At 38.9% G+C, this 12,123-nt stretch overlaps 1 protein-coding gene across 2 annotated transcripts in view; it reads left to right on the top strand.

Moving 5' to 3' along the window:
* The window catches only part of QSER1 (glutamine and serine rich 1), a 44,171-nt gene that overhangs the window by 4,319 nt on the left and 27,729 nt on the right, over positions 1–12,123 (top strand). For both annotated transcript variants that reach the window (XM_063160557.1, XM_063160556.1), the window contains exon 2: positions 11,863–11,972. In XM_063160557.1, coding sequence (XP_063016627.1) covers positions 11,863–11,972 — 110 coding nt within the window. The remainder of the gene's footprint in view (positions 1–11,862; positions 11,973–12,123) is intronic.

Here is a 12,123-nt window from a genome sequence, read left to right on the forward strand (position 1 = left end):
CTTTTTGGTTTTTTTTCACCTGCATTCAGCACACACTGAAATCACAGCTGTGAGAAGGTCAAAGATTGGCTGAACAGAAGCTGAATGCATTCTTGCTCTGTGTCCCACAGCTTTTCCCTGGTGCAGATGTGTGGTCATCTTGCAAAATCTCGACTAAAGTTTCAAAATGAGCCAGCCAGGCTTGTTTGGATTTAGATGCTGCTTACCTGTGTGAGATTTCATGCCAGCTTTACGTGGAAGATTTCAAACAGTGTGTGTCATTCTGCTGCAGTGAGAAATGGTGATAAAGAATTATCTGCAGAAGGAGTGAGCTGAGACTGAGTGTGAGGGTGCAGTTACCTGAGAAGGCTGAACTGGCTGCTCAGGCTCACTGCTGCTGGAAGGGGCTCCCTTCCTCTTCCCTTGTCTTTGGTGTTTGTGCAACTGCACAGGGAGCTGGTCCTGTTTGTCAGTCCATGAGAAAACTCTCCTGGCTGAAACAGTGAATGGCTTGAGCTGGATATCTGTGCTGGAGGGCTGGGAGCCAGAGGTGGCACCTGGGGACAAGCAGGGAGCAGAGCTGTGTGGCCTTGGCAGGGATTCTTGCCAGTGGTTCTGGACAGGGTTTGGACGGGCTCATTCTTGCCATGTCACTGTCTTTGATGAACATCCCACAGAAATTGTGCTGCCTGCTTCCCTGGCAGGAAGGAGCACTTGGTGTCTGTTAGCTGGGTGCCACATCTGTCCTCAGATCACCTACAGTGACATTTCAGATGGGAGCCCTGTCCCATGGAGCCAACATCCTCCACGCAGGATACAGAATACATTGTTCTGCAAGAAGGCGACTTGTATCCCACCACCTATGCAAAAACTGTTTCAGTCCCATGTGTGTATTTTGCCTTTCATCCTGTTAACTTTAATCATAGGTGTGTTTACCTGACCCCAACAGAGAGCAACCTTTTCGCCTTGTTTCTTCTGCACTTTTCTCCACCTTTTATTTTTTTCTTGGAGTTGCTGCTGATTCTGGCATAAAGCTGTCATAGGAAGGAGGCTGTTTTTAGAAAAATCCTTGTTCCTGTCAGGAAAAAAGCACCTATGCCTGAACTATAGTAATTCTAAACAATACTTGGGCTCTTATAGAGTGGGTGTATTTTGCATGGATGTCTTTGTTATATTTTGTCAAAGCTTTCACAAATTTGCATGTCAAGAAGTTGCTTTGCATGGTGAGTGCCTATTCCATACATTAAACAAACAAAGAAAAGACAAACCAAAACAAAAACCAGTCAAAAGGCAGTACATTAAGAGTCTTACTTCAGACTTTCCTTAGCAGCCTTAACTGTGACAAAAATAACTTTGAGCAGCATGCAGAGTTCAGCCTTTCCAGCACAGCATTTCTTGCTGTACCATGCAAGTGGCAGAGAAAAGAAAATTCTTTGAATTTTTAAGCAAAGAGAAATACTTTCTGAGAGGACAGAGTGCATGGTTATTGAGTACTAGATTTATTTGTCTCACTGGGCAGATTTCTTAGGTTTTAGGTTTACTTCTGCTTGCTATTCTGTCATTTTTACATGACTTCTTTTGTTTCATTGCCCTGGACAGACCTGGGGCCAAGTGGACACTTAAATTCTTTAGAGCCTCCTCAGCACCTCTCTGATGATGCTACAAAACAAGGCAGGGAGCTCTTATTCCTGGATTTCTGCACACTTGAAAGTTTCTTATTCCAAAACAATTCAGCAAGAACCTACATATGTTTAGACAAGCTTTTACTTTCCCATATTGCTTTTCTTGTTTTTCATCTTCCTTCTACATGCCTACCTGTGTTGCTTGCTTAGGACTTGGAAAAGTGCATCCAATTATGCTCAGCAGGAAGAAGGCACCCTTAGGCATCCTTATCTTGGAGTAATAGTGTTTACACAGCAGGATACTAAGGAGCATTTATTCCTTAATAATCCTGCAGGAGTTCTACTTAGGGCAGTCACACAGCTAGATTTCATTGGAGATATCCCTCCTTTTTCAGCTGGAGAAGAGTTGGAGGGCTCCAGTCCTTCGTGTAGCATTCCAGATGTCTGGCAAGCTGTTCTGAGAGCTTTTGGTCACCCAGAACGTGCCAGACAAAGGGTCAGAGCCTGGGCCAGGCTGAGTGTGCCAGGCTGTGCTGCACCTTCCATGCTGCCCTTTTTCCTGCCCAGGAAATCCCTCTCAAAAATATGGCAGCTTGGTGTTTCACACCACATCCTGTTTACTTTCTCTGGTCTTCGTGTCAAAAATTCCAGTGCTAGACAGTGAATAATCCTTCAATCCCCATGTTCGGCCCATTTCAGGATGTTCTGCTGAGTCTGCCAAGAACAGGATTTCCAATAAGTTTTTCTTGAATCTGAACATTTGTTCATTTGCTGTGCAAAGAGTGATTGTAGAAAGCCAACTCCTCCCTGCTCTGAACACAGCCATGTGCTAACCACCTTCAGCTGCTGGCACTGGTGAGCTGGAGTTTGCTGATAGTCAGCACCGCTGGAAAGAGATGGGATTTTCATCTTTTCCCCTTTAAAAAACTCCCTTTTGTTATTGTTTTTAAGTTTTTTCACCAATTAAAGGATATTTTTTTAGTTCATGTGTGTATGCTGTTTTGATCTGGATTAATACTTGGTTTTGTTTAGACATGATCATCATGAAAGCTCAAATCACTATCAAGGGCATATTCAATGCATTTGCTTAATATAGTGTAATTTTTCCTATCTCAAAGTAAATGCCATGTGGCTGTAACTGTCTTTCTACAGTTTGGAACAATGGTTGAAACATTCACAAGCAACTGAGTTCATCTGGTATTTTCAGCTAAATAGTGACTTGTGGCAAATGAAATGATAGCCAGGGTACCCTTTGTAAGGTTAAAAATGTAGATTTAAACCTGTTCTAGGATGAGGAGAGCACTTGTGAAGAGGTATAAGCACTAAATTCAAGAGCTATGCTAATTTTTCTTATAAACTTGGTTAATAACACCCTGTGGTGCTTCCTTTAATGTAAAGGACTCTTGCTGCTGTGTTTTATGATGAACTGTGTTGTTAACATGTTAGATCTTTCCTAGGCACACCTCCTAAATTGGGATGGAAGTGGTGTTAGTCATAGGGAAACTTCTTGTTATGAGTCTGAAGGAGCTCATGTGAGCTGCTTAGCTCTTGTGGTGTGTTGTGGGATGTGGAAAAAAATCTGTGCTGGCCACGTGGGTGTGCTGGGAGGCTTGGAGCCCATCTAATGGCCCTGGATTTTTGGCTGTAGGGTGGCAGGATGTGTGATCTCAGATGTGGTCACTGAGCAGTTGCCCCGTTCTGTGCCAGTGGCTGTGGGCCATGAGCCCCCTGCTCTTCACAGGGGTGCGTTTGAACTTCACCAAACCTGGAGAAACTGCCTTATTTCAGTACTGGGGACTCAGTGGTGAGGGCTGTAAATCAGAATGGTTATTCCTTGTGCCTGGCTTTCCCTAGACTGAAGCACAAAGTATTCCATGGGTGATGGAACTGCAAAGTGCTTCAAGGTTTGGTGATGAAGGGAACCCACTGACAGCATAAGATGGCTCTGTCAGTGTACAGCACACATGTATCTGCAATTCTTACCTATTTTTGTGACAAAAAGCTCAGCTTCAGCATCATCCTTTCCATAGAAATGGGAAATAAAGGGCTTAGTAAGAAATGGAGTATCAAGTATTCCTGTAGTACCCTAAAGGTACTAAAGCTTGCCACAAAATGCAATGCTGTGATAACTGGGAGGATGAGGGTTGAAAAGCATTTCAATAGGTAAAATGAGTTGTGATTTTATTAAGGCTCTGATGTGGCTAACCCACATCTTGAGATAATGCTCTGCTGATTTTTATATATTGAAATAAGATTTTGTTATTAAAAGTAATGGAATCTTTTTGTGTATATCTCAGCTGTAATAGAGGATTATGCTGTGTGTTCAACCACTAGTACGGGAATGATCTAGAGAAGAGTTTTGAATATGCCCCAAGTACACTTTTGGCAACAGCATAGCATCACATATCAGAGAAAAAGTGTTAGATTTCCATTTACTGTCTGTTACACAAATCTTTTGAAATTGTAAGTAAAACTCTAGGAGAGAAGTTGTTTTTAAATTTAATTTTTAAAATCACAGCTATTCTCTTTATGCTGGGTAACGCAAAAGTTCTTTCAAAGAAGGAAGATAAGAGAAGAGAAATAAATGTAGTGACAAAATAATCCAGTGTCTCAAAAGGCAAGAAAATAAGATTGCAGATCTTAGAGTGGTGGAAGCTACACAGACCATAATGGGACTTCTGTTTCTGAAGGCACTGATTGAGTGGAAGCTGTCAGGGAAGATGTATGAATCCCCAAAGCACTGCTTGGCAAACAAATGTCTTAAAATTATTTCTGACAATGCATTATAATGCAAATTGGGAGGAATGTGTTACAGTGTCTGTTTAAATGATACTGTCTTAATAAGGACATCAAAGTTAGTCTTGAATATTCAGAGTAGGAAAGCACTGAAAGCTCCTTTCCAGACCTTGAAATCTTCAAACATGCATCAGGAGCTTCAGACTGACATTGTAGAGTAGTTTAATTTTAGTTTCTGTTTTGGTTAAGTTACAAAGTTTTGTTTTTTTTTTTTGTTTTTTTTTTTTGTCAAAGCCAAGAGAAGCGGTTCCGAATTTACCAGTTCTGATTTTAAAAAATTAATTATTTTGTTATATATACTGCATTTCAGCCATAAATAACCTCATAAAGAAAGCTGGTTTAGGTTGCATGCATTAAAAAATGACATAAAGTAGTTTGTCCAGTCACTTAGTAGTAATTGGAGTTGAAGTTTAAAAATAGCTTGTTTTTATCTGAATATTAGTTTTCACATACATATTTTCAAGACAGAGTTTAACTGATTTTTTTTTTTTTAACAGAATTATATTGTCTTTGTTGTTAAGAACTCTGCAGGTTACTTAATCAGACAAGCCAGCACTTGCACTCAGGTATTGAAGTCCCAGTAAGACTATTTTGGCTTTCCTGTTTCTCATTTTTAAAAGGATCAGGCATAAGGAGTTCAGACACATTAACATGGGAATAAAAGGGAGATGGCCCTTTTGTGCCATAAAATCTCTTTATTTCCTTAAGAGGTGATATATATTCAGGTGAAGAATCACAGGAACAGTGTGAATTTTGCTTATTGAGGCAGCTCCCTGCATGTAATTTTCTACCTCAAAATCTATTTCTTAGAAGCTCCTTATCTCTGCTCCTAGAAAGCGAGGAAGTAATGAGAGTTTCCTCTCCCAAGTACCTCCAGGCAATCCTTGGCCCACATTGTGGCAGTCTCAGCCACGCTCTTGGTGGCTCTGCCTTTGAGTTGAAGGGGAAAATTAACATTATAGCTTCATTTTTAATGAAAGAGTGGAGGGTGATTGCCTTTGGTGTGGTAGGATGGGAAATATTCTATACTGGGTATGTAGTGTGTAATTGCATTAAAAGGGAGAATGTGCCATAACCAACAGACACTGGAGCTTGTCAGTAAAATGCTGCTCCTCTGTGCTTTACTGACTTCCCTCAGTGCTGCAGTCTCATTCTGTATTTCCCATCTTTACAAAAGTATCAGCCTTGAAGAATAATGTTAATAACACTTTAAAATATCAATATCTATTTTTTTCTTGCTGTAATAGAAGAACAGGCCAGGCAAATGCTAAAGATGTATGCTGTTCTTAAAAGAATGCATTATCTACCTTGAGGTCTTAGTTTGAGATGGTTTTCTTTTGATTTTTCAGCAGTGGACTTTATTTTTCAAGTAGCAATTTTTTTTTCTTTTTGTTTCTTGTAGTGTGGGACAAACATATCTGTGTGCAGACAATCTCTGTGTTTTTAAATACAGTTACAAAAAAAATTCCACTCCTTTTCCTTCTCCCCCTTCTTCAGTCTCAGATCTAGGTTTAAAGGCACAAAACTGATTTCTGGGCTGAACAGATGAATGGGGATCAATTCAGCATCATAGAGTCACCCCAGGACACATGGACACTGGATTGTTAAATATTCTTTCTCTTTTTGCTAATATGATGTTAAGGTTTGTCTTGTATAATCTAAAGAGAGGATCAAGGGAATTAGATGCAGGGAGTAGGCTGGTTTCCTATTTTTCTTGAACCTGCCAACATTTTCAGGCTTCAGCCCAAATTTGTGTTTGCACTGTCTTCCCCCTCCCTCCAGTATGTCTGTGGCTGGGAAATAGAAGTGAAAAATCACATATTGTACACATTTAAGAAATATTTTGCACTGAAATGAGTTTCTGGGCTGAGAAGGCATTTGTTTTCCATTGGAATTAATTATTGAGACATTCTCCATTTCTGTTTTCTGTTGTTTTTAAGGGCTTTCTGTGCTTTTAAACTTCCATAAGTGTGTTGGACAGGAGTGACTTGCTGTTACTAATGGTATTGAACTTTCTTCCTGGGCAACTCCCTCCTCTGCTTCTTAGGGTCATGGCTTTTTTAAAATACAAGATTAAACCTATTTCTGGATTGAAGTAATCTACCTGTAACATTGCTTTTAAATTTTAATTTTATTCTGAGCTGCAGATAACCCCTGGGTGCTGAATTACATTCTAGCTTGACTGTAGCAAACAGGGAATTCTTGCTGTTACAATGAACAGCTGAAGGGCCATCTACCCTCCTTTTCATCTGTATTAAATTCAAGTGAAATTTTCAAATAATGCTCTTCCATTCTTTCTCCAGGAGATGTTTGAGTAAAGGCAAAATAACAAAGAGAAGTATTTAAGGAAAGTAATAAACATTGTATCTAATATTAAAGCTATTATTCTCATTATATATTATAATATCTATTCGATATATACTGTATATTCTAATATCTGATATTCAAGCTATTAAATATTAATCCTAACTATGTACTTGCCAGCAGGTAATACAACCTGGAACTGCATTTTACACATCTAAAGTCAAATACAGTGGACAAAAAGAGATGTAAGCTGTGTGTCAGTTTCTGTATCTTATATCTTGGATGACATTTTTGATATTTAGGAGTGCATTTGTCCGTTTTGTGGCTTTGCTTTCTGTCTCTGAGTGGAATTTGCTGCAGCACAGCTGAATAGCTGGTTGGAGAGAGCCTCCTTTGCTAAGTGTCTTTGCTTTGGGATAGTGAAGGAAGTTTGAGATTTCCCTTATTTCACATGTATCTCAAGTAAGATAAAATGCAAAGTGTGATTTTAAAGGTATTTTCTTGCCAGTATGAAGCTATCACTGTTCTTTTTAATCTCCTTTTTGGTGATTTCATTAGAAGGGGGCTGTGCCGAGTCATCTTCTCACAGGAGCTCTTGTTTTCAGTGAGGCAAAAATGAGATTAAATTTCTGCTCTGCCTCAGATCTGATGCCTCGTGTGCATGCTGGCTTGGTGGCTTTTGTTGTTTGGGCTTGGTTGTTTTGGTGTCAGGCTTGTGCTGGGGCACTGAGTTCCCTGTGCACCCTCTTGTCTTGTAGGTGTCCAGGTTCACTTTGAGCACAGCTCTGGAAGTGCTCTGGGATTTCATCTGGGGGTTTCTGTGGCAGTTTTCCTTTCTGTGAGAAGCAGGAGGTACAAGTGCCTAAGGACAAGGGATTGCACCCTCTGGTCTGCTTTCCATGGAAGCGTTGTGTTTCCCTGGGACTTGAATGATCGCTGTTACTAAACTAAACATAACCCAAAAAACCCCCCAGAAAGCACCAAATCAAAATAATCAGTCAATCAGCCTTAAAAATTGATGAGCTGTAATGAGGATTTACCCAGAAAATAAAGTAGAAAAATGAAAAAATTTGCTCAATACCTAAAAGTAAAAGGAGTATCATTACATGGAAAGGGGAAAAAATATTTATGCAAAGTGTTTCTTTTCTGTTTCTGTATTTTATTCTGTGTGGATGCCTAGGAGAGCATGGTTATTTGAAGAAAGTACAAGAAATAAAAGTACTTACTTGTATGTCCAGTGTTTATTGCAGCTAAATTTTGCTTCCATGTAAAAATGATACTTCAATGTGAGTGTGAAGTTGGGAAATGCATCCCTCACTTGTGTGAAGCTTAAACCTGATAATTGCCTTGGCACCTGAGGAGGGTGGTGAGTGCAGTGGGACTGGATAACCTTTTGCAGATGGAGACCTGAATTTGTATGGAACTATTGGATTGAAGAATGCTTTTGAAAAGAAATTATTGTGAGAATAGCAATGCAAACAGACATGGGAAGGGGTCCATTCCTGACAGGTTTAATCTGGGCTAACAAAAAGGAGTTGTAAATCAAGGTTGAGGTATTTTAGTAACAATGAGGTGCAATGACTGTACAGTTTTCTTCCAGAAATTTTACTGGAGAAGTAAAAATCTTTTATTAGCCCAGCTGATGCAGTTGAAAAAAAATCAGATTAATACTTGAATCATTTAACTTCTATTGTCATACACACTTTTTGATTGCATTATTACAGCAATGACAAATAACAACAAGGATATCTCTTACATTTTATTTTAGAGTAATATTTATCTTTTCAATGAAAAATACTTTGAGGGAACTCTTTTCCAAATTTGTGTGTCAAATTAATATTATTTCCTAGCAGTAATCACTCCATTGTGCCATTCCCTATGACAGTGGGAGTGGGAAATGACTGTGATAATCAGAGATAAGGGCCAAGTGCTTTTGGAGCAGAGCATAACAAAGTACCGAGTAATGGGAATGTTCCTTCAGTAACTTATCTGACATTTCAGGACAAGTAACAACTTGCACAACTGTAACAAACTTCCAAACAAGAGCATGCAGAGCTTGCTAGCCATGAGGGTGTTTGCCATGCTGGATGTATTTTTGATATGTGAATTACATGCTGTGTAAATTCATCTGTTTAGAAGTTCAATTTTATTAAAAGAAACCTTAAGGCAGTAATCTCTCAGATTGCAGTGCTTGTTTAGGATAAGCTTATGTAAACTGAAGGCATATATGCAAGGCTTTTTGAGATAAGAATCTACATTCCAGCAAGCAGTAATTATACAATAAACAATTAACTGTTCAAATAAATACAATGTTTTTTATTGAAAGACAGATTCATTTTTGAGGTTGCGGTTGCATTAACTATGAGCTGGGAATTTGTATTTAAAAAAAAAGCACCATCATATACTTAGAGTGTTCTAAGATGCCCAGCATTACTAGAATTTTGAGGTTCTAGTAATTAACAATGTTTCTGAGTGCTGATGTCTAGAGGTTATTTTGTATCCCAGTGCTAATTCTAGCACCCTCCTTGTTACAAGTCTTTGTACAAGTTTGTTTTACAAGTTACTTTTATCTTCCAGAGGATTCTGCCTCTGGTCTGCAGGCTCGTGTTATGGTGTCTCGTGGTATTTGTGTGTGCTGTGCCTGCCCTTTACAAAAAAAGGTGTTTATTGTACAGGAGTGAAGAAGGGAGAAATTGATCACAGTCTTGAACAATCAGAATAAATAGAAATTTAAAATAAACAAACAACAAAAACCCAAACAAAAAAACCCTCACAACAATTTTTTAAAATATCAGGTGATTAATTAAAGTTCATCCACTTTTTGCTGATGACTTTCTGCTTTTACAATTAAAGAGGAGGAATGAGGTGAAATTGCTTGATATACTGCACTGGGTTTGGGTCTTGCCTCATCTGGAGGAGCTTTTGGTGCCAAGCATAGCCCCAGTTGCCTGGACACCACCAAAGTGTCTCTCACCTGGAAATACAGAATGGGAAAAGGAAGCTGTGCTGCTGCAGGACTTTAGAGTTTGCCTTTAAAACGTCTATGAAAGAGAAGTCAGCACTGCACACTTTTATATAGGTAAAAGCATTAGGTAAACTTGCAAGAAAACCTAAATGCAACCTATTGGTGTTGCAGGAAAGTTTCCACAAGCTCAGCATTTTTGTAAGTGAAGGTAATTTTTGTGAGCAATCTGCCATGCTTCAGTTTAGAAACCTGTTTTCTCATGTAGTGCTTTTTTATTTCTTAAAAAGACCTGAAGAAAGCTTCATGTCCCTGAAGTTCTATGTTTGGGGTTTTTTTTCCCCAGCTATGCAAGTTTGTTCTAAAACTCCAAACTACTTTAAAATTTTTCTTGTGAAAATACTTGCACTTCAGTTGGCTTTCTTACTTGCATAATGTTTTGTGTGCAGAACACTGTTGCAATTTTTTTTTATTTTTTTTTTTGTCTGGAAATAATAGAAATTGTTTAATGCTGTAAATAAAAAAATAATCTACGGTGTCATGCAATCATGTCTGCCAGTTGTCCATAGCAGTGATGCAAATAGTTAGATTTCAGTCAGCATATAATAGAAATCAGTTGCTGATGCATAGAGTTGAACTGCACAAAGATCTGTCCTCTACAGCATAAGCACAGGGATCTGCTGACTCTGAATTTAGGTTTGGCAATTCTCTAAATTGCAATTACTGCTGTGAAAGGTGTTAAAGTGCTAGACAATGAGCACAACTGAGAAAAGCAGTAGCTGAGGTTCTTTGTTTTTTCAAAGGATTTTGGTTCATTCTTTAGGCTTGTGCTGAAGCCTGGCATGCTGACTATAGAGCATTGCTGAAGTGGAAAATCCATCCCCTGATAGTGCATCTCAGGCAGGAAAGTCCTGCACAGACAGGACTTGCTGCTCATGATGTGTGCAGGTCACAATGCTCTAAGAGGCTCATCTGCCTCTTACTGAAAATGAAGCAAAGCCAGCAGTGTTGCCAATTTTTATATTATTTGGTGTCTTCTATAAAAGCTTCCCATGATGTCATGATTCCTGGCATTGAGAGTTTAATTTTTCCTGGTGCAGAGTGCCTGCCCCTCATCCCCAGGGATGAAAGATAAGGGAAGTCTCCCTTGGAGCAGGCAGCAGGGAGGGCTGTGGCTTTCCTTGTTTGGGTTCTTTTGGCATTTGTTTACAGTTGAATTTTCAATTTGAAGCAGTCTCACATGTGCATTGGAGTAAGTAGCAGCTACCCATAAGCCTGGTGTCCAAAAGCAAGAAAAGAAACAGGTAGATGGTTACTTGGTCATGCTGGCTTTCATTTTCTTCCATTTGACAGGTGGTATGCAGAGCTGAGTCTGGGGAAGCTTGAAAGTTTGGGGGTTTGTTTTGCTTCTCGCTCTGTTTTCTGCTTTTTAAACTGGAAATCATTACAGCTTTTGGCAAGTTCCTAAGGTTGCTTGGTGTTTAGATTGCATTTATTTCTTTTCTGCATTATTGGTTTTGCATGGACCCAGACAATCTATATTTTATGTGTGCTTCCATTAAGCCTGATTGAAACATCATGTTAATTTAGGTGACTCGCTTAAAAATGTTAAATAAAAGCTGGGAATCATTAACTTGCATTTAATGCTAGGAGGTCTGAAGATGGATTTGTCACTTGGTAGTGCTTTCACTGTCAATTCTATTAAATTGTAGCAAAAGTACCAAAACCTTTTTAAAACCTTTTGGTCCTACAGCTTCCCAGTCATTTCAGCCTTTTAATTAAATGAGGTCCTGTAAGTTTCAATGGAATTAAAAATGGAAATGTTAAAGTGGGCATGTATTCATAGTTATCTGCTTTGCAGACTTGCTATCAGTAAATCATTACAAAAGTGCCCAGTGAGTGTTTCTTACAGCTGAAGTCTGTCTTTCTGACCTAGTCCTTTATAAACTTTTATGTGGTCAGCTTTGATTTTTGTAAGATTTTTCCCCATCCTAAACCCTTTGGCTTTTTAGGTTTCAATTGTACATTTTTAATCTGCTTAACATTTTTTGTGATATTCTAGCAGAACTAGATCTGTCTGATCTTGGGCTTTTGTTTCCCTGTATTTCTGTAACTTTTTGGCTTGTGATTGATACTTCATAACTGTTCTTTATTTCTATAGGTGTACATTTTGTTAATAATGTTTAATTTCTTCCTTAGTTTAAGCTATGGAGGAGGACATTCATCACATTCAGAAACAGACCTTCACAGACAGACATACACAGCTTCTCATCAGCTTCCTGGATACTCAACTACCCAACATCCTGCTGGTAACTGTCCTGATCATGAGAATACTGCTAAAATAGCTACAGAGGAAAAAGGAAAAACAAACCAACTGTAATGTGATTTAGATTAAAGTCAATGAATTTTTATATAATCAAAGGGAGTTTGTCACGTAAGTGGTGGCAACTGGTATTAGAA

This window comes from Melospiza melodia, chromosome 6 (genome assembly GCF_035770615.1).
Source record: "Melospiza melodia melodia isolate bMelMel2 chromosome 6, bMelMel2.pri, whole genome shotgun sequence".
NCBI classification, from domain to species: domain Eukaryota; kingdom Metazoa; phylum Chordata; class Aves; order Passeriformes; family Passerellidae; genus Melospiza; species Melospiza melodia.